The sequence below is a fragment of the Alternaria incomplexa genome, assembly GCF_024043165.1.
Source record: "Alternaria incomplexa strain BMP 0042 chromosome Unknown scaffold_4, whole genome shotgun sequence".
NCBI classification, from domain to species: domain Eukaryota; kingdom Fungi; phylum Ascomycota; class Dothideomycetes; order Pleosporales; family Pleosporaceae; genus Alternaria; species Alternaria incomplexa.
This window is the reverse complement of record NW_026249853.1, coordinates 1,040,298-1,062,008: the sequence shown is the minus strand read 5'-3', so window position 1 is coordinate 1,062,008 and position 21,711 is coordinate 1,040,298. Positions and strand designations below refer to the sequence as shown.

General features: G+C 53.4%; 8 protein-coding genes across 8 annotated transcripts; 4 read left to right on the top strand and 4 right to left on the bottom strand.

Moving 5' to 3' along the window:
* Nucleotides 1–1,170: 1,170 nt before the first annotated feature.
* J4E90_003553 (uncharacterized protein) lies at nt 1,171–2,958 on the top strand (the record flags this gene model as incomplete). Its single annotated transcript, XM_051433122.1, has 1 exon — nt 1,171–2,958. The coding sequence occupies one exon, from the start codon at nt 1,171–1,173 to the stop codon at nt 2,956–2,958; it is 1,788 nt and encodes a 595-aa protein (XP_051293020.1).
* A 943-nt stretch (nt 2,959–3,901) lies between these two features.
* J4E90_003552 (uncharacterized protein) lies at nt 3,902–5,419 on the bottom strand (the record flags this gene model as incomplete). The annotated part of the gene is made up of 5 exons (XM_051433121.1): nt 3,902–4,360; nt 4,410–5,037; nt 5,196–5,225; nt 5,277–5,283; nt 5,374–5,419. 5 exons carry the CDS (start codon nt 5,417–5,419, stop codon nt 3,902–3,904), a joined length of 1,170 nt encoding a protein of 389 aa, XP_051293019.1.
* Nucleotides 5,420–5,797: 378 nt separating this feature from the next.
* J4E90_003551 (uncharacterized protein) lies at nt 5,798–6,782 on the top strand (the record flags this gene model as incomplete). The annotated part of the gene is made up of 3 exons (XM_051433120.1): nt 5,798–5,824; nt 5,872–5,896; nt 5,947–6,782. The coding sequence occupies 3 exons, from the start codon at nt 5,798–5,800 to the stop codon at nt 6,780–6,782; spliced, it is 888 nt and encodes a 295-aa protein (XP_051293018.1).
* Nucleotides 6,783–7,439: 657 nt separating this feature from the next.
* On the bottom strand, nt 7,440–8,907 carry J4E90_003550 (uncharacterized protein; the record flags this gene model as incomplete). Its single annotated transcript, XM_051433119.1, has 5 exons — nt 7,440–8,215; nt 8,266–8,290; nt 8,347–8,458; nt 8,541–8,745; nt 8,820–8,907. The coding sequence occupies 5 exons, from the start codon at nt 8,905–8,907 to the stop codon at nt 7,440–7,442; spliced, it is 1,206 nt and encodes a 401-aa protein (XP_051293017.1).
* A 426-nt stretch (nt 8,908–9,333) lies between these two features.
* Nucleotides 9,334–10,426, top strand: J4E90_003549 (uncharacterized protein; the record flags this gene model as incomplete). Its single annotated transcript, XM_051433118.1, has 4 exons — nt 9,334–9,400; nt 9,482–9,536; nt 9,592–9,932; nt 10,002–10,426. The coding sequence occupies 4 exons, from the start codon at nt 9,334–9,336 to the stop codon at nt 10,424–10,426; spliced, it is 888 nt and encodes a 295-aa protein (XP_051293016.1).
* A 445-nt stretch (nt 10,427–10,871) lies between these two features.
* On the bottom strand, nt 10,872–12,485 carry J4E90_003548 (uncharacterized protein; the record flags this gene model as incomplete). The annotated part of the gene is made up of 1 exon (XM_051433117.1): nt 10,872–12,485. The coding sequence occupies one exon, from the start codon at nt 12,483–12,485 to the stop codon at nt 10,872–10,874; it is 1,614 nt and encodes a 537-aa protein (XP_051293015.1).
* A 1,156-nt stretch (nt 12,486–13,641) lies between these two features.
* J4E90_003547 (uncharacterized protein) lies at nt 13,642–15,148 on the top strand (the record flags this gene model as incomplete). The annotated part of the gene is made up of 2 exons (XM_051433116.1): nt 13,642–14,055; nt 14,108–15,148. 2 exons carry the CDS (start codon nt 13,642–13,644, stop codon nt 15,146–15,148), a joined length of 1,455 nt encoding a protein of 484 aa, XP_051293014.1.
* Nucleotides 15,149–15,350: 202 nt separating this feature from the next.
* J4E90_003546 (uncharacterized protein) lies at nt 15,351–19,843 on the bottom strand (the record flags this gene model as incomplete). The annotated part of the gene is made up of 3 exons (XM_051433115.1): nt 15,351–17,820; nt 17,870–17,895; nt 18,551–19,843. The coding sequence occupies 3 exons, from the start codon at nt 19,841–19,843 to the stop codon at nt 15,351–15,353; spliced, it is 3,789 nt and encodes a 1,262-aa protein (XP_051293013.1).
* Nucleotides 19,844–21,711: the final 1,868 nt, after the last annotated feature.

The window sequence follows — 21,711 nt, the reverse complement described above, 5'->3', positions numbered from 1 at the left end:
TGTGGCATCTGTACTATACCTGAATAGCGTCGTTCGATACCTACCTAACGCATACGTGCTTGTTCATCTTACAGATTTTTTCTCTCGTGTTGGCGGTGGAACTGGGTGACTCAACAGGCAAGTCGTCTCGCGACAGAATCTGCAGAGACGTGTTCCTTGTCATGCTTGGAGTACATTCACTTGTACTGCTGCGTTGGGTAAGTCTAGCGGGCGAAAGCGGGCGACAATCGCCGAATCGGGGCGATGATCGGAGAGGACAACATTCGGGGCATGACTGACGTGACGCGAAATGTTCGCAGCATTTTCGGGCGATGGAATGCGTGTTGGCGGTGCTTCATAATGGAGGGAGTCTGGCTCGGGGCTTGACGAAGGTTTTTCGGGATCATGTCATGTTGGTGATGAGAATAGCTTGCGACTGCACCTTGCCCGGTGCCGCACGCAGATCTGACAGTCTTCTAGCGTAAGGGGTGGAGGTTGCGAATCCATGAGCGAATATCGCATGCACGATTGCGTGACTGAGCGACGGCTAGAAAACGTCGCTGGCCCTTCTTCGGTTTCGCAGAGTCAGAGGGCAGGAAACATGGCGCGAATCAGTAATCGTTGGCTCATCACATCATCATCAGAGGGTGCAGCGTGTGTAGTTGGCATTTGTGGGACGCCGCGGGGGTGCTCTAGCTGCTAAAGCGGGCCTCGCTGGTTATCTCTTATCAGGGAAGTTCACCTCAGGGTCGCTGAACGCGCATCTCTATTCTTGTAACCCTCGCCGCATGCTTGACGCAGGTCAGCCTCCCTTCCACATCTCTGTCGCCTTGCAAGGACGCTGCCTCTGCCGCGTGTTTCGTTTATCTCTGGTAGACTCGTCACATCTTGTTTTACCGCACTTGCGCCTGATCACCCGCCGCCTGCAGTAGTAGCGTGTCCCTAGCGCACGACATACTGGGCATCATACACTCGTCCCCTCCCACCGCTAGAAGTAGTGGTAAACGTCGCAACGAGGCATGAGGCCAACACGACGATAAGGAACACACCGCCCCCAACGCGACGCGTTGATACTATTCCATAACCTCACAATTTATCCTATCTGCCCGACGTCCACGTGCCTTGTCCGAGCACTTGACTCCTTCATCGCCACTACCGTATACGTCGCGGCACACTTCAGATTACTACACCATGGCTTTCATACAGCAGCACAGACCGCAGCCCGGAAGGCAGCTATCCTACCAAGCACCAGAACCCGCGACCGAACCCGCAACTACCTCATTACAAGCCAACAGACCTCTTGATCAATCAGAGGAATGGGTCCTGTTCTCGCCGACCGCGCCTTCTGCTACCACTCGCACCCACACCACTTCGACCGACCGAACTCCACGGACAGCTGGTCTGTCACGCTTCAGCGAGTTTGGCTCGCTCGAGACTGCTGCGCGGTCCGAACAAGATGATGGTGCTGGCTCATTTCTTGGGACGGAAGAAGAGCTGGATAGCCTAGATGATGGCCTACACGCGTTCCATGAGCCATCGGAATATGGTGCGCCAGTAGGCAGGATGCAAGAGAGCGGTGATACTGTGCTACCAACCCATGACGGACTGGGCGAGTTCAAGCCGAATGCGACTATGCAGGAACACATGTGGCAGTTCGAGCGACAGAAGCGACGAGCACCCAGGCGGCGATCCAGCGTGCAGCGGCACCTGTCAGTCCTCGACGATCATGAGGATACGAACACGGAACACGAGAAGCGACAGCGCATTGAAAGGTGGAGGCTTGAGCAAAGTAAAGCATTACTGGAAGAGATTGAAAAAGAGACAAGGCGGAGGCGGCGAATGAGCATGGTTAGTACGGGAGCGAGTCGGGTTGATGCGCAAAAGGAGGTAGGCACAAAACCGCCTACTGCACAGTCTGTATCGGACGTACAGAGCGAGTCTTCGGAGGAAGGCACGGAGAATCTATCATTGTGGCAGCGGATAACGCGACGGGTGATCAGGGATCTGATCGGCCTGGACGAAGACACACTCTCAGTCATCTTCGGAGAGTCTTTACCCGATGAGGTCGCCACGCCTACGCCTGGAACGCCTGCCGAGTTCTCAGCAGACAAAGCTCTGCAAGACGCAGGTATCGACGCGTCCAGGTTTTCAGATGATACCTGGCAGACGAAGCTGCTTGAGAGGGTAGCTCAGGAGTTGGGAACGTTGGTCAACCAGCTTTCTGAGCACCCAGGAGCTTTCTCTACGTACCAACGAACACAGTCAGTGCCAGACTACGCAGGTCTTACACCAGTATTATCAAACACGACAGTCGCATCTGAACCCCTATCTTCGAAAACCGCAAGCTCACAACCTACCACATCCCCCGCCTCAGCTCAATTCGCACCCACCTTTCCTGCGCAAACCTCACACACCTACAGCGAAGCATCATTATGGGGTATTGAAGAAGAACCTACCGAGACTGAAGCCGCAACCTCATCCCACATCCCTCCTGCCCCCACCACAAACATCGCCGACGAGCTAGCGCGAGAGCGCGAGTACTGGGAACGCGACATCGACGTCAAAATGATCTTCAACTTCCTCATGAAACGCTTCTCCTCACGACGCCCCAGCATTCCCTCGTCTTCGCAAACCATCCCCCCACCACAACCCCTCCGCACCGCCAGCGCTCCTTCCACAACCACAAACGACAACCTCAGCTCCGCCCGCCGAGCAGCCATCATCCGCCAACATCACCCTTTGGTAAACCGGACGACGACCGATAGCAGACTCCCCACGTCGTCCGCCCCTCACTCGAGGGAGTCACGGCGCTTTGCTACATACTACGCGCCCCCGACCGGTGGCAGCAAGACTAAACTCAGGAGTAGCTCTAGTTGCGCCAGTCAGAGTACCAAGAAGAGCAAGAGAAGTGGTGGGTCATCGAGAAATTACTGGGATCTTGGTGGTAGTGTGGGTAGCGGGAGTGTTGTTGGTGGCTGAGGTGAGATGGAGGATGAGATGAGATGGGACGAGGCATGGACGCACGATTACGATTATTACCCTTTTGGCATTAGAATACCTTTATGAGCATGGCAGTCGCAAGAGCATAGATTATTGGAGTCGGGTTGGATGGCCCTTTTTACATGGCTAGTGTCGCTGCTGGATAGAGCGGCGAAGGAACGGTTTCTACTCTCACCTTGGCTATAAATCAGAATACCACTGTTTAGATCTTTTTCAGCTCAAGTGTATAAATACATTCTTACTCATTGTCATTGTCCTTGGGAGTAGACTCAAGCAAGGGGTCATCGGAAGCCTCATATTTGTAGGCTTCAAGGACCTCTACTATTACAGAGCATGTCATCGCTGGAATCTATTGTAGCAGGCAACGCGTTTACTCTTTCCCTGATTGAGGTGGACAAGTCATCATGTAGCGCACAACATCACATCACAGCAACACAAACACATGAATACGTCGGTATAGCACCATACTACCCGCGCCAAAGTCAAAGACCCCAGCGCAGACTAGCTGGCACTTGATTGATTCTCCCTATATCCCATCCTCCCCAACCACTACCAACTTCGCGAACTAGCGCGCGAAACGACCTCACGTACGTGTTGACAACGTACTGCGGTCCAACAATTGTTGAAGCTCTGTATATCTACAGCCTGCCCTAGGCCGATCTAAATGAAAAGGAAATCCGCATAGGAAACTTTTGGAAAGTACAAACGGGCTGGTATCATGTGGGTATAGTTGTAATGCCCTGTGGACGCCGTTGAAACACTTGTTGAAAAGGCTCATTTACCCGCCTCCCAAAGATATGCAAATCTTTCTCACTCACTGACTGCGCGACGGACGTCATTGTCGTCGCGTTTATTAACTTTGAAAACGGTTGGGCTGAAGTTGATTCAAGCCCACCTTTATGTCTTAATCAAGGCGTTAGAATTAGAACTTGAGCTCCTTGGGCTTCTCCCATGTGAAGTCCTGGTTGGTGAAGTGACCGTTCTTGGCGGTCTGGAAGTAGATGGGGTTGATGAGGTTGAGCTCCTTGACGATGACACCGGGGCGGAGATCGAAGTTGTTCTTGACAATCTCGACGAGCTCGTCGGAGGAGCGCTCCGAGGTGCCGTAGGTCTCGACGAAGAGGGAGAGGGGCTCGGCGACACCGATGGCGTAGGACAGCTGCACGAGTGCGCGGCGGGCCAGCTTGGCCTGAACCAGAGACTTGGCGATCCAGCGCGCAAGGTACGCGGCGGAACGGTCGACCTTGGAGTAGTCCTTTCCGGAGAAAGCACCACCTCCGTGGGCACCCCAGCCACCGTAGGTGTCGACGATGATCTTACGTCCGGTGAGACCGGCGTCACCCTGAGGACCACCGATGATGAAGAGACCGGAGGGTTGGATCTGGCTATGTTAGTATGCTGGACGGACGTGTGGAAGTTTGTGGACATACGTGGTAGACGGTCTTGTCATCGAGCATCTTCTCGGGGATGACCTTCTTGATGATCTTCTCCTTGATCTCCTCACGGAGCTTCTCGGTGGTAATGTCCTCGCTGTGCTGGGCAGACACGACGACGGTGTCAACGCGGAGAGGGACGACGGCACCGCCATCGTGGGCGTACTCAACGGTGACCTGAGTCTTGGTGTCGGGTCGGAGCCATGGCAGAGAGCCGTCCTTGCGGGCAGCGGTCATAGCCGAGTTCAGCTTGTGGGAGAGGAGGACGGTAAGAGGGAGGAGCTCGGGGGTCTCGTCGGTGGCATATCCGAACATGATACCCTGGTCTCCAGCACCGAGCTTCTCGAGAGCCTCCTCGTAGTGGAGACCCTGAGCAATGTCGGGCGACTGCTGCTCGATAGCAACGAGGACGTTGCATGTCTTGTAGTCGAAGCCCTTGTCGGAGCTGTCATAGCCAATGTCCTTGATGGCACCGCGGATGATCTTCTGGTAGTCGAGGTGGGCCTTGGTGGTGATTTCACCGAAGACCATGATCATACCGGTCTTAGCGGCGGTCTCGCAAGCGACCTTGGAGAGGGGGTCCTCCTTGAGGCAGGCATCGAGGATGGCGTCCGAGACTTGGTCGCTGGCATACAGTCAGATATGTACCGAAGAGTTGTGGGGAAAGTCCCGGCCGGTTTCAGTAGGTGGGGATGCGGTCTATCGCGCCGAGCAATACGTGTCTTGTCGCGCACCGAACAACGGCCCTGAGAGCAATTGAAGGACTGGAAGAAGCGTACGTACCAGATCTTGTCAGGATGTCCTTCTCCGACACTGCAGGAGAAATTAGTATGTCTTACGTGCACCGTTCACTTAGGGACAGACCTCTCGCCTAGAGATATAGAGGTCAGCGTGGTCTCAAGGTAGTTCGCAAATGGGTTATGGGTTATGGGTTATGGGTTATGGGTTATGGGGTACGAACTTGTAAAGAGGAAGGTGGAGTTTCCCTTTCCGTTGATGACAGTCATTTTGGCGGTTGATTTGGGAGGAAGTGAATGGTTTGCTAGTTAGGGCTTTCGACCGACCACGCTCTTATAGAAGGAAGATGAGGATGGTGAGGAGAGGGAATGAGGGGCTAGAAGAAGTGGGATCAGATTTAAGCATGCAGCGAGCTTTGACGTTGGGCAACCTAACTGCCGACAAAGTGAAAAAAAGTGGATGGGGGAGGCAGGGCGGCCGAACCGCAGCTGGGCAGCGTGGGGACGCTATGTCGCCATTCGGCGTGCTAGATCCAACCACACGCGCTCCCCTCATATCCCTCACCGCCCGCCCGCAGAAAAGTGTCCCGCCTCGATTCTGTTAAGCCGAAGTGACGCGCCATAACAACTGAGAGCTCAACCGCGACGATGAGTAAATACGGCACCCTGGTTATGGTATGTGGATCGCTCTTTGGAGGAATATCCTAAACTAACAACACAAGGGCCCTGCGGGTGAGATGCATCTCTGTATAGACTGCACACGAGACATTTGCTGACTTCGTTCACCCATATCAAAGGCGCCGGAAAGAGTACCTTTTGCACCGCTCTAATACAACACCTCCAAAACAGCAAACGCCCCTGCTTCTACGTAAACCTCGACCCCGCCGCCGAAGAATTCGCCTTCGAGCCCGACCTCGACATCAAAGACCTCATCAGCCTCGAAGATGTAATGGAAGAAATGAGCCTCGGCCCCAACGGCGGCCTAATCTACTGCTTCGAGTTCCTCATGGAGAACCTCGACTGGCTCACCGACCCCCTCGAAGAAGTCACCGAAGACTACCTCATCGTCTTCGACATGCCCGGCCAGATCGAACTCTACACACACGTACCCATACTACCGGGCTTGGTCAAGCACCTCATGACGGGCTCCCTCAACATCCGCATGTGCGCTGCGTACCTCCTCGAAGCGACGTTTGTTATCGATCGGCCGAAATTCTTCTCTGGCACACTGTCTGCGATGAGCGCTATGATGATGCTGGAGATGCCGCATATCAATATACTGAGCAAGATGGATCTGGTCAAAGGGCAGATAGCGAAGCGCGATCTCAAGCGCTTCGTTGATGTCGATGCGGATCTCATTGAGGATGATCCTGCGCGCAAGAAGATAACGCCGGAGGAAGAGAGGAAATACAAAGATCCGGCGTCGACTGAGAGTCTTATGAGCGGGTCCTCGTTTCACAAGCTCAACAAGGCTGTGGCGGAGCTCATTGATGGCTTCAGCATGGTCTCGTTTCTCAAGCTGGACGTGCAGGACGAGGATAGTCTGGGTGCGGTGCTGAGTTACATTGACGACGCCATTCAGTTCCACGAGTCGCAAGAGCCCAAGGAACCGAAGGATATGGAAGTCGAGTGATTTTCACATCCGAAAGTGTTTGCATTCAAGGTGTTTTGGCTACGGTAGGCATATTTGGCATTTGCGGGCGTTTACGATGCACGCAGGTTGGTGCATACATGGGCGGTGGGGGTGACGGACAACACGAGCCGAGATACGATACCCAATACAAAGAACAATCATGAGTATTCACCTAGTGCACTACATTGATCAGAATTATACGAGATGCAACATTGCATGTACGGAAGTACGTGTGTTCGGGGCAAACGGCTCATTTCTATAGTATTACCCGAAACACGGCGTATTATGTACCCCTTGCATCAACGTACAGTACGGTGCAGGTCGTAAGCCAGTACAAGACCTCGGTATCTGCCTCCCGTATACGTGTATGTCCGATTCATAACCTGGCGTAATCTAACGAACGACTCCCAAGAGATTCGTGTAGTCGCCCGACGGCTCGGGATACGCTCGGAGCCGCGCGGTGCTCGACTGGAGCGACGAGAAGACGGTACCCGTTTTCCCTAATCTACGCTCCGCGAAGATATATCGTTGTGCATTAGCGCCGCCGTTTCCGATCCCTTCTTGCATACTGTCAGCCTTCTTTGTGCCAACTCATGTGTAGGATCCGTGACATCCGCGACTCAAGGCATCGGTGCAGTGAGCTTGCATCACGCATCCTCACCTGCGCCGGCTCCTATCACCACTAGCCTGCTGCGCAGCCTGCTGAGCGGCCTCGTGCCCCAGCTCACCACGCAATGCCTTGAGCTTCGCCTCTACCTCCTCCTTTTTCTTAGCCTCTTTATCCAACTGCCTCTCCACATCCTCCATCTTCTGCTTGAAGAAATCCTGCAGCGCCTGCTCTTGTTCCTGGCTGAAAGGAACTTCGTCGGCTCCCTTCTCCGGTAGCTGTGCGCTGCGCTCGCCGTTGGGCAGACCGCGTCTGAGCCTGCCGTTCGCACCGAGCGAGGCTTTCTTAGAGCCGCCCTTGCCGGCGGGTATGAGGTAGTTCCACTGGTCCTCCGATGTGAGGGCGTCGAAGAGGGCTTCGGTGGGTTCGTTAAACTGGACCACTTCGAGGAACTCGGAGCGCACGCAGCCTGTTCGCTCCTGCTCTGCTTGCATCTTCTCGTCGCCGTATTTCTCTAGTTGTAGGAAGTGTTGTCGGTATTGCGCCTTCTCGCCTGAGATGGGCTGGAAGTGCAGTCTTATGTCGATGTTGAAACCTCCCCATCCTGTCTCGGTCACCTCGAATGGCGGCTTCTCCACCATGCGCAAAGGGTTCTCGTATGTGTTAAATATTTTGAACGATACTTTGTTGAGCCAGGCGCGGATGTCGGGGTCGCCGTCGGGTACGCGCACGTATACGGTCCAGCGCTTCGTGTGGTCGTCGGGTACGCCTTTCGGGCGGTCGGGGTGGCCTACTGGGGGCAGCTGCCAGGCTTCGGAGCCGATTACTGCGCAGAATGAGTATATGATTTGGCGCATGGTTTGTGCTGCGTCTTACTGAGGTTGCGACTGATGCGCTTGTTCTGCCCATCATCAGTATGCGCCTACAGCTGTAACGAAGCGGCCGACTTGCCTTGACGCGCTTATTTGAGGCGGGCGCAGGCATCTTGTAAGTCGCACGAGGTGAGATGAACAGGCGCGGTCTTGTATGCTGTGTGAAGTGGTTTGCGCAAATGATAAAGTCGTGTATTCTGTCAAAGGTCGAGCTACGACTGGCACCGATATGCAGGCACGCAAGCTAACAGCTGATCCTTGTCAGCCCGCCCCGCCTACTTGTCCTGGCCCTTTCCACCTCCCTTCTCATCTCTCGTCCTCTGATTGTACAGTTTCTCTTGCTTTCCAGCATTTGGCTTTCCCTCGATCCTATCCAACGAGTCCTCTATCAGCCCAATGTGGCCGCGTAGCGTTCCTTCTATCTCGTCCATGCGCGCCTCCTGCTCCTCCTCCATGTGGTCCAGCTTCTTCGTCACCCGGGAGCCTAGAATACAATTATTAGAACCAGAATATTACGCGCCTTGTAACAGAACGATATTTGGAGAGAAGGCGCATTACCTAGATAAGTCGCGAAGCCGGCTACAACGGTGAGATTCGTGCCCACAAGGACGAGATCGTTCTTGAAGAGGTTTCTGAAGGCCTGCATGATAGCTTTTTGTATAAATGTTGATTTCGTCTGAATAGATGCAAGAGGCAATACAGCAGGTACAATACTATATTGCATTTGTCTCCGAAGGAGAGCTCCCGTACGCTAATATGAAGCGTCATGACGACATGGACTTTCTTTCTACTGGTCAGAACTGCGAATGCGACGTGCGTTACAGCGGCATAGTGTTAGTAACAGGTTCACCGTGTCTAGTCCGTCTGTATATCATGCTGTATTGTGTTTTGTGGCAACGACGGGACTTACACGCAAGACGCGGAGGTGAACAGCATCTCCGCATATCCCTGTTCGATCTTACGCGACAGACGCGAAGTGGAGTGACATCAGCACTCGTCCCTTTCCATCAGCCATTGCCGTAGCAGACAACAATTTGACCATTTGTCTGATCAACCACCACACAACACAACAATGGCCTCAACGACAGCACAAGCTGCAAAGAAGAAACTCGTGGTATGCGGCGGCAATGGCTTCTTGGGTATGCAATTGAGGAATTCCCCCGAGCTAGCTCGAGCAATAGCTTTACACCAGCACGACAGCTAGCTAATGTAGCAAACAGGTAGCCGGATATGTAGAGCAGCAGCACATAGAGGCTGGAGCGTAACCTCAATCTCGTACGCGCACACCATCCTTCCCACATCGTTCCATTCCTCTATTAACACCTCCCAGACGCTCCGGCACACCCCACTGGTCATCCGTCTCCTCATCGCAAACACCACCCGACTGGTCCGAAAAGGTCTCATGGCAAAAAGGCGACATACTCGACCCCGAGTCCTACACAAAGCATCTCGAAGGCGCAGATGCCGTAATACACAGCATGGGCATATTGCTAGAAGCCGACTACAAAGGCGTAATTAGCGGACGGGAGAGCCCAATCAAAGGACTACAACGCGCCTTCAGCAGCACCAAGGCCGGAACACAGAATCCGCTCACACGGAAGGAGGGGGAGAAGTTGAGGCCGCAGGAGAGCGATGGGCAGCTTACGTATGAGATTATGAATCGCGATACTGGTATGTTCGCACTGGCATTGCCATTGCTTTCTCAACTGGCGCAAACGACTGACTATTGTGTGTAAACAGCCGTTTCCCTAGCCCAAGAAGCCTCAACCCGCAAAGTCCCAACCTACCTCTACATCTCCGCCGCAGCAGGCACACCCATTCTCCCCGCACGCTACATCACAACGAAACGCGAAGCCGAGTCCCTCATCGCATCTACCTTCCCTACCATGCGATCGATCTTCATTCGCGCGCCCTTCATGTACGATAGCAGCCGCACATTCACACTCCCTATAGCGGCAGCAGGCGGCGTGGCTGCGATGATAAACAGCGCGGTTGGAGGAAGGCTGACATGGCTCATGGGCGCAGGTGGCATTAAGCCACTGAAAGCAGATCTAGTGGGTGAGGCGGTTGTAGAGGCATTGGAAGATGAAGATGTTAGGGGCCCAGTTGAAGTGCCTGAGATTGAGAAGTTGGGTACGAGGGCGTGGAGGAAGAATATGCTATAAAGCAAATAAAGATCTAGCTATGTGGTGGAATGATGTTCTGTTCACGCTACTTCAACAACTTCGATCGCATCTATCTAGCATACTGGGGTAGACTCCGAACATTTGTGCTCGACTAGGTCTGCTACGAAGCAGCTTCCCCTCCTTGAGCCGTACCCAGAACCGTGAAGAGCACACACGGTAGCATGTACCCTTAGGGTCGCTGTGAATCAGATACGACTCAGAAGAGCCGAACTTCTGCGTAGTGGAGTTTGAAGCAGCGCTGTAAGGTGGCTGTTCAGGCCCTAGCACGACCCTTCTGCACTAGCCTAAGAGGCTTCTTCTCTTTATGCTTCTCCTTTATGCCGCATGGAAACTGGGACTCGCGACTGGATATAGTATCCCTACCCACATGCATTCAAACACTCTGCGATTGCGACAAGACTGCAAGGCCAGATAATACCCAGGCTCACTTCTTCTTATGCCCACCCCCATTCACCAACTTCTTCTTCATATGCTTCGGCATCTTCTCCTTCCTCTTCTCACGCTTCTCCTCCTTGATAGCCTTCTTATGCGCCACCTTCTCGTCATGATCAACATGCTTCTTTCCACGGCTGGGGCCCTTGTCGAAGATACTCTGATCAACCTCAGATCCTGAGCTACCATCGTCAGACTCAGCATCGGAGGCATCAGAGCCGTTGTTGACGACGTTGTCGGCAAGGAGGGATTGATAGGGAAGGTCGGAGGCACCACCGGCGTTGACGAGCTCGGCGTCGCGCTCGATGTCGTAGACTTGTTCGAGGGTTTGGGGGATGTATTGGTTGCGGAAGACGTCGTCGTCTTCTTCTTCCTTTTTCCGTTCCTCCTCGGTCAAGGGTTCTTTGCTTAGGAGGCTGCGGATGGTTTCCTCCATCTGCGTCTGCTCCTTTACAGTCTTGGCTCCTGCGGCACTTGTAATGTAGGCATAAGCCTTGCGCTCACTAAGCGTCTCGACGTTGCGGGAGCGGAAGAAGTCGGACACGTTCTTGACATCCATGCGCAGGAATTCGAGAGAGCGAGGATGGTCGTGCTCGACGGCTTGCGAGACGTCGATGATCCATTGCTTGCCCTCGTGGTACAAGACGTTGTACTCGCTCAAATCGGCATGGACAAGACGACATGTCTGGTACATGATACGCATGTACGCCAGCATCTCGAGGTATAAACTTGTCCACTTAGCATCCTCTTCCTCTGCTGTGAGACCCTCGAAGCGCACGTCCTTCAGACGGGGCGCTGCCTTGCCTTTGCGGTCACCGACGAAGCCCATGACGAGAACGTGGTTCCGCAGCGCATGAGCCATCGGTGATGGAATGCCTGCATCGTGTATTCTAGCCAGGTTCCTGCGCTCCTTGTCTGCCCACATCCGTACCATGGCGCGGTTGTTACTCTTGTTGTATCCTTGCCTGAAGCGGAACTCGCCCTCGACGTACTTCGCGCGGTCCTTGAAGACAAGGATGGACGTCTTGTAGACCTTGACGGCACGGTGGATGGGGTCGGCGTCCTCTTCCGCAGCTTCGGTCATCGCATGGTATACGTTGGCTTCTTTACCCGTGGAGATGACACCGTGAATCTCTGAGATTACGCCGCGGTTTATGAGTTGCAGCAGGATCATCTGCGTCCTCCGATCCAGAACTTGTTCGGTTGTCGCGCGGTCTGCCTTGTCCTTGTCCCTTGCGTTACCCCCGGACGCACCCGTCATGCGCCCGGTGAGGCGAATCTTGCCCGCATGCTTCGCGAGGGAGGCGACTTGGTCGTCGATGGAGGCATTTGTGTTGGCGGACGGCTTCTGTGGATTCGACTTGGGCTTGTGATCGTCTGGGATGTTCGTATCGTTTAGCTTTCGCTGGCGGTTGTAGGCTTTGGTGAAGTCATGGTGGTCACCCGATATTAGTTCTGGCACTATCTCGTCTTCGTCTTCGAAAAGGTCGTCAATCTCGTTATCGTCATCGTTGGTAGGCGTTTCGTTTGTGACAGGCTTTTCAGCCTGGTCAACTTCTTCATGCTGTTGCTGTGGTAGCTCTACTCCTCCGTCGGTGGTGGCCATTTTGGTTGTATGTGGAATGTTTACAGGTTCTGAAGGATCGGCATGGGCATGTATATTTCGTCACACGTGAAATTCGAATAATTCTGCCACCGAGGGGCAACGGCGGGGCGAGCCTTGGAAGGCGGTGTAGCGACGAGTCACGTGCCGATAGTGAGCCCTGCCCATGGGCGCAAGTGAGCTTCGGCTTCAGTTGTGAATCTTGGTAGCCAGAAAAAATCAAGTGAAAAGCTTACTAGCTATTTCTGGGTAGCGCCCCGTTTACACCTGCATCTCACTTGTCTGGCACCGGGCGTCGGAGCGACTGCGCCGCCTACCAAACTGCACCTGTCAGACATGCCCCTTTGCAACCTCTCCGCGCGTCCGATGCGCCGACATGTTTGCAACCGGCCGTTGAAGAGACGTCATTGATAGACGGATGATCGCCAAGATTAGATAGGAGAGCGCGCATCGCTCCAGCTGTCAGGGCTGCCCAGGTGCGCATCGCAATGACGGGAAACGTCAATCCCTCCCACTTGCTGGGCGCAGCGGCACAGCCACATCCACGCAGCCGGCCAACTCCCAAAGCATAAGAATTAGTGGCTGGGAAGAAGAAACATGAGCCAGATGATGCCAGGCACTTCTCCATTCTGATAGGCGCCTGCGGCGTCGCCGCCATAACGGGCTCCGCGGCTCGACTATCCTGACACGCCCTAGTCTCCACAGACGGCTGGTGAAACACTTCAGGAGAGCCATCACAACCATTCAGGTCTACGCAGCGCTTGAACTGGAGACATGTTGCATGGGCTTGAGAAGCCGCATGGACTTCGGCCGCTGGCCGCTGATGCGCGTCCTGGCGCGCAGGGGAGATTGCTTCGTATAGCATTTCGTGACTTTTAATAGTCGGTGCTCCTCTGACACGCAGCACTGGCCTGCACTCTTTGTCTAACCTTTCATACATCACACTCTCTCAGTCGATTCTCTGGACGCAGGTCGACCTCAGTCACTACATTCTTTTCAACGCTCGCTTGCGAAGCACTACATTCCTTAACACCATTCTACGCATTGTTGACATTGTGTCTTGCGTGTGAAACGACTCCGTACAGCACATCTCGGACAGCTACTTCTTTTTGTCTTATCAACTTATCTCGAACAACTAGACTTTACCGAGATATCCACCATGCGCTTTTCCACATACACTACCGCGAGCGTGCTGGCTGCTCTAGCCACCGCTCAGACCTTCACTGATTGCAACCCCATGGAGAAGAAGTGCCCTAACAACCCTGCCATGCCGCAGAATTGGGAAACCGACTTCACTGCCGGAAAGGACGCTATCAAGGGATGGAAGCAGACTGCCGGTTCCCTGAAGTATGGACCCGAGGGCGCTGAGTTTACCGTTGCCAAGAAGGGTGATGCTCCCACCATTGGATCCGAGGCCATGCTTCACTTTGGATACGTTGAGGTCGTCATGAAGGCAGCTCCTGGCGTCGGCATTATTTCCTCCATTGTCCTTCAGTCTGACAACTTGGATGAAGTCGACTGGGAATGGATTGGTGGAGTAGACAGCCGTGTTCAGCAGAATTACTTCGGCAAGGTATGTGGACACGAATTGTACTTGTTTCTTTAAGAAGACTAACATCAGCCAGGGCAACACTACTACCTACGATCGCATGATCGAGGCCGATGCACTAAACAACCAGAACGAGTTCCACAAGTACGCTCTCAACTGGACTTCTGAATCGCTCACCTGGATTGTTGATGACAAGCCCACCCGTACCTTGAACTTTGCCGATGCCAACGGCGGCAAGAACTACCCCCAGACGCCCTGCAATGTTCGTCTCGGAAACTGGCCAGGCGGTGACTCCAAGGATGAAGGCACTCGCCAGTGGGCGGGAGGAAATGTCACCTACGATGATGCGCCCTTCACCATGACCGTCAAGAGCATCAAGGTCATCAACTACTCGCCCGGCAAGGAATATGAGTGGACCGACAAGACCGGCGATTTCAAGTCCATCAAGGTCATCGATGCCGGTAACACAGAAGGTGCTCCTGTGAACAGCGTAGCCATCGAAGACTCGGCTGCCGCTACCGGAGCTCCCATCGAGTCTGGCATCGACGCCCCAGCCGCCACCGGTGGTTCTGACAGCGGTTCTGACTCCAAGCCCTCCGGTGCATCCACCACCTGCACAGAGAGCGACGCAGCAAAGCCCACACCTCCCGCTGTCCCAGCAGGCGGCAACGGCGGATCCGGCTTCAACTACCCCACCGGCGGCGCCGCTGTCCCCCAAGAGTCAGGCAGCCCTGACTCCCCCACCGGCAGCGACAGCGAAGATGAGCCTTGCGAGTGCGGTACTGCTACTGTCACCGTCACCGGCGCTCCCCCAGCAATCACCAACGCACCACCCGCCACCTTCACGACTGAGTACCCTGCCGTGCCCATCTCCAGTCTGATCACTTCCGCGGCAGCTTCATCACCTCCTTACCCCACCGAGTCTGGTCTGGAGATCGACACGAGGTCCGCACCTGGTGTCGTTGTGCCATCAATTGCGCCTACCGGTGCGCTGCCCCAGCCCTCTGGCAACGCTACCTTCTCTGCCCCACCATCGCAGTTCACTGGTGCGGCGAGCCATGTCAAGGCGGGTGGTCTTGTTGGTGCTGTTATGGGTGCCGTCTTGCTTGCGTTCTAAATCGCTTGACGGAAGTTCTGATGATATAGGAAAATATATGCAAGGGGAAATTACGTTGGTTGTAAATATTATTTCTGCGGTAGAGCGTTCGATACGCACACTACATTTTTGACGACAAAGACATGTTTTGATCAAAGTCCTTGGTCCGTTGAAGGTGAATTCTTAGGGAGAATCGCTACTAAACTTTGCCATGCGTGAGATACTACCGATAGAACTTGTCCTTCCTAGCCGGCTTTCCATCCATAAGTCCAATCCTCCCTACATCATCATCAGGATCCATATCTGCCACAAAACCCGGAATCTCGTGCAGAGCTTCGCACTCTTCAATATCAGCAATCGTAGAAAACCGTTGAAGCTTCGCTCGGTACGTCTGCTGCAACTCGGCCCCAAGCCTAAAGACTGTATGCCCATCCAGAATCGCGCTCCATCGTCGCCGGAAGCCATAGACAAGGCAGAGTCCTGAGCTGATCAAGGCCCACAATCCGAATAAAGCCACAGGAACAGCGGCTGGCATGACGCCCGGTCCAATTACGGTGCCAGCGACAAAAGCCGTGAGGTCGGGGACGTGTGACTTGAGGCTTGTTCTGTTGATTCCGATGAAGTCTCGACCGTCATTGTACATGAGCTTGATGGCGTAGGTGGAGTAAGCTTGTAGAAGTACCTGTCGAAGTTGGTCGGCTTGCAGATATTCGAGTTGAGCAATAGCTCTCAAGTTGCCAACAGCAATCTCTGCAGCATTCACTATAGATGTGTCAAACGGTGACGGTAGGCCTATCGATTCAAACAGCCATCTCAGCCAACCATCGTCTTTGATGTTGAGTGTACACGCGAGTGTTTCTGCGCCAAAGCGTTTCGCACAATCATTCTTTAGAGTAGGTACCGGAGTGTCGCTCCGTTGGAAGTTGGAGTAGGTAGATCGCACGCCGTCGATGTCTGCTGAGCCTACACTGCTGCTTGACGTACAGGATGCACCAATAGCTTCGAGTTTCTTACCATAAACATTGACGTACTCACCAGTCAGCGACTCGATATTACGGATGATGGTGCTGCCCATAGAAACTAAAGACACGGGAAGTGTCTGCCACAACAGAACCTCAAAAGTAGTCTTGTATTCGATTCCGGGATACGGTTTTGAAGGATCCTCTTGCAGATCATGGTAGCAGTAAGACGTTGGTGGGTCTTCCCTCTCACTAGACCAACCGCAGGGTGGTTCGTCGTTTGAGCCTGTTGGTGGGGACAGGGATTGATACGCAGTCTCTATAACTCCACCGATATCTATAGCCCAACTCAGTAATCCGGGATCGAATCGTCCAGCGAAATTCCATCCGGACACTCTCTTTACCTCCACGAGGGTATTGTTGTCATGGAGGCGGTATGACTTGTACTTGAATCGGTCATCATCGTCGAAACTGGAGGTAGCAGCTACACCAGGGACGTATATCGGTCTTAACGGGAAGGCTGATGTTGGAGATTCGTCGATGGGAGGATCCTCATCCGCACTTCGCGCCGTTCCTGTTTGTTCGAAATTACGAAATATCTTGTTGCTTCGCCAGACGTCTGTTGAGAATCGACGGTCTTTTAAGAGAACGAAGTCAGACAATTCGTCTACGATGTTGCAGTCGTAATGTAGCAACAGACCCCAAGCTTTTCCTTCGATAGGAGTTTCACCTTGAGTGGTCAAAAATACTTCTTCGACGCTCTCAGTGTTCGGCAGTATCACGGGGATATTCTTCAAAAACTCCTTCTTCGATCGATTGAAGTTCTCAGGTGTATAAACAGCACCGTGTCCGAAAACACGTGCGCCGATGTAGGATCCTCTAGACGGCCTACGACCCCCAGGGTCGGCGTTGAACGTCGATTGAACGAATCCGGTAACATCCGCTCCTTGCCCTGGCTTACCATGAAGGAAACCACTGGTCATCTCAAGACAAAGACCTGATAAGGGCCAAGCGACGAAGACAACCACGCTTGGAAGTGCTAGAACGAACCACAGCCGAGAAGGGATCTTGCTACGCTGGTTGCGCGCCCTGCGTCTTTGCACAACCCATTTGATTGCTTTCATCCAGCCCCCAGGGCCAGACCACGTGTTGTCAGCATGCAACATAAGACGCATGGCATCTTCAACTCTCCAGGTTCGTTCCGTAAGCATGCCAGCCTCTGCGCCAGCCAGTCCGTAGAGACTTAAGCTCATCCCGATCACCCCCGCGACGAACCAACCGTAGAAGACCCATTTGGCACCCGGCGGTCCGAAGGCTGCTGTCGAGTCGGGGTGGAGTGAGGCGAGGTAGACGTGCCAGATGGTGATGAAATAAGATACTACGATTACCAGTCCAAAGATGCCGACTATCGTGCAGAAGTAAAAGCAGCGAAGAGGTTGACCGAATGAACCGAGGCCCGCTTCTGGCGAGATATTAGAATCCGCACCATCCATATACTCTGAGGTGAGACTGGCTGCGTGGTTTTGCAAATAGATTTCGGACGGGTGATCAACCGCACCCGCACCAGAACTCTGCGAGTAGCCGTTGACGCTCTCATTCTGGGGGTATGATTTGACGTTGCCATTGTGTTGATGTTGAGTACTTTCAAGGTTCTGTTGGTGATCGTATTCTGAGGCGAAGCCGTGCTCAGAGAGCAGGCTGACTGGGGAGACCTCAGTCGTGAGCCCCTGCGGTCTGCAATTGTCAGTCACAAACCCAGGTCTCATCGCAGAACGAAGCTTACCGGTACTCGGACTCATACTCCTCCATCTACCAAGCAAGGGCTCCAGGCACACCGAGTAAGCTGTAACGTTGAGAACTCATGTCGACCAGACGGCGAAGATGAGACGCAAACTTTCGCAGTAAAGTGGGAAGTGGCAGGGGCTGGACAGCGAGCCATCTTGTATATGAGGTGCATTGCTACCCGTTTCTTTGGCATCGCGGTTTCATCCTTGTGATGTTGCACAAGGCTGTGGTCGAGGTGTGGGGGCGAGAGAGCGAGATTGAACTCTAGCCTTGCACCTTCTGTATTGGCAACCAGCTGTTCGGGGTCCACATGACAACACCGATCGCTCACTATTGGCAGGCACCATGGAGATCTTATCTTGATATTGCGCTATTATTCCTGCGACTACATGGGTATTGCTCCTTGTAATCCCGGTGAAAATTGGTGCAACCACCTGGCGAATCGCGTGTAGAGTATGTGTGCACAATACAGGACCAGTCCGCGCAGCACTAAATGCACCTTCCCAAGCACCTTCCCTGATGACAGAATGAATAGAGTGCGCCTTTGACTCAGAGTGCGGGTTGGTCATTGGGTTCCTGATAACAGAGCTGGCCTTTGTGCCTCAACACCACCCCCCGTTGATGGTCACTCCCACGAGACATCCAACCACCACTCCCCCGTAGTTCAGACATCCCGAACCGTAACCCTAAGATTAGGACCAATCTCCCGCCTCACAACATAAAACCCACTGTCTTCCCTCCTTTCCGTGGTGTACTGATGCTGTTTACTCCTCTGCCACCACTTCTTCTTAGCAGCACGCGAGCACTTTGCCTTGATACAACTAATCCATTTGGAGCATTTGCAAAGCGAAAGTCTGTACCACGCACATTTTCCGCCACTTCCAGCCCCGTCCGCTCCTGCTTGTTTAGCGTTTTGCTTATCACTAGCAACACCCTCGGCTGCGGGCACACCTCGTGGGTGCAGAGCTGGCGGCTGCCGCTTCGTCCGTCTATCTCTCTGGCCCCACTTTGTACGACGTTGAACTCCTTCGATCAGGGACCCGGGGATGAGGTATAATGATGGGTCGGGAGGGTGGGGGTTGACGAGACCGTAGGGGGTGCTGAAGGGTGTGGGTGTGATGGGTTGGAGGTAAGAGAACTTGGTTTCGGAGCGGAGTTCTGGGGTTGGCGCGGCGGTGCAGTGGCTTCGCGTACGTCTGAGGTCGGGCGAAGAATGTGATGCTGGATCATGTTTTGCAGGCGCTTTCTGGTATGAACTGGAATAGTCTGTGGGGCCGGGATGGCGGTGGTAAAGGTTTGTGGAGGAAGATGCCGCTTCATGCTTGACTTTGCTCGCTCCTGTCGGGACGTAGTATCCCTTCTCTGGTTCCTCTCCTATTTTGACTTTGGAGGCTGGGTGCGACGCATCGAAGTCACGGAACGTCTCGACAGCAAACCTTTTGTAGCTTGAGCTAACCGACGGACCTGAAGTTTGGCTCCGTAGTGACAGTACGTCTCTATGTACCAGAGAAACATCGCTCTCCTTCTTGACTACCGTAGACCGATAGAACTGTTCAGCCATGGGAGTTGGCACACGGAGTGGAGATTTGGACCAGGCTGTTGTGATGGATGGGTAGCGTGGAGGTGTATCGGGATCGGCTTTATCTTCGACCTTGATGTGGACTGTATGATGACGGGAGGAAGGCCCTCCGGGCTTGACTACTTTCGCTTCTTCCCTGTAGTCTTGACGTGGAGATGCTGGCGAGGTTGGGTATACCGTGTTATCGGGACTCTCGGGCTCAACTTTTACTCTTGCGCGAGTCTCTTGCTTCTTTCCCACTACTGCTATAGTGCTATCAGTTCCAAGCGCGCTGAACCGCCCAGGTATTTGTATGATTTCGGGAGTCCTTGAAGGCACAACATTTCTGCTTTGTGTACGAAGATCCCGTCCTGAAGAGTTTCGCCTGGATTCGGTGACCTTGGGGAGGACCATTGTATGCCAGGGCTATCTTGCTTGATAAGGTTTCGATAGTATAGTAGATGATTGCGACGCAGAACTCGTTCCCTGTCCTCGCAATCTTCGACGATGTTGCTGAATAGTTGAATGCAGGTAGGCGTGCAGGACAGTTTTTAGACAATCGAAATGCTTGGTGAGTGAGTAAAGATAGAGCCCGGTGATGTGCCATCGGTTGCCGACGATGGGACAACGTGATCGGGGAGGGGCCTGGACGCGGTAGATGCTGTGAGGTCTGCAGGGCAATTACGAATTTCGCTGGTCGTCTACTCAGTGTGGCATGTCATGTGTGGGCGTACCCGAGGAAAGGGTTCTTGGTGGACCCGTACGCCCAAGATTCAATCGACCACCTGTTCTTCGCGGATAAAGACACGTAAGCTGTTTTGGTAATGATTTGATGTAAACATGCCCAAATGGAAATGTAATGAAGACGTCGGACCAGCGCAAAGAAGACGATCTTGACGAAGATATGGCATTGTCTGTCGAATGCAAGATCGAAAAACCTGCGTCAGCTGACCACCCATTGACACTGACACTGGCTCAAATGCGTCTCTTCCCGTTGCTCTCGATGCCTAATACGTCCCATACGTTGCGATGTGGAAACTGGAACATTACCCTTGGAATTGTCCAAACGCAACATTACCTCCTCCGAAAGTGGAGCAAGGGTACCGTCCGATTCCATAGTCGTTTTCGAACAATAAGGGGTCTTTCCATTTGGCGTCCACTCCTCGACCAACTCAACGGCGTAGGGGAAATCCGGCAGCCTAGTGGAACTATCCACATCGACCGTGCCTGATGCAGTGTTGGTAGCGTTGGCAGTTGTAGCTCTGGCAGGGTAGATATGACCCTCAATCAGCGTCTCATTGAAGATGCACTGCCACAGACTATCTCCGGGTTGAAATAGAGTGTTCGAAGTCGCAGGATGCATCAGTAGCGCTTCAGCCAGAGATAGCTCATCCTCACTGAGCAATACAATCTTGTCGTAGGTAGTGCGGAAGTGATAAGCAAAATCATTTTCGTGCTCAGCATTGGTGATTGCTAGAAGCTCCAAAGGTGGAATGTTCGGTACGAGTTCGCCATGGCGGACAGTATCGTTGCTTCTCGATGGCCCCACCGCTATCATGATCGTCCCGTCGTCGCCCGCCAAAGCTGGAAGTATGCTTAGCTGAAAGGTTGTTTCAGACGCGCATTGCCATGCATTTATCTGATCCTTGCTTGCCAGACATGCCATACTCTGTTGCTGCGGAACTTTAATAGGCAACGCAAAGATTCCACGTCGGAGGTTGTTGGTAATGTTGGTACTTGAAGGGCCATTGCTAGCAACGTGTGCGGTCGCATCCTCATCACTGTAGGCTCTATGTTAACGGCGTCCTTATGATTTGACTTCGTACATCTTACTTGGTGGAAGAACGATCTTTGACGGCCAGAAGACTCAGCCCGATCGTAAAGAGCATCAGAAATTGTAAACTCAGCAAAGTTAAGATGCGTTGCCGCTGAGACATTCGCTGCCATATACATCTCGGAAGGCTAGGCAGAGGCTTGTTGAAATTATGGACTTCCTCCCATGACGGTACGAAAACTTCTTTCTCTTCTTGATCTGGGCTGAGTATAGGAGCCGAGAGGATGTTACTCCTTTCGAAAGGGACCGCCTCGATCCCATCCTCGATCTTTCTGATTAGGCATGTTCCCGAATGAATTCCAGATGTGTTTGTTGAGTCAGAGCCCCCGTAGTTGGCTGGGAAGGTGGTATAAATGCTAGGGAGTGGCTGAATGCTGCTGATTGACCGATAAGGCAGCCGCATGAGTGCAGTCCAAAGTTATTTTCGAATAAATATTGATAAAGAATG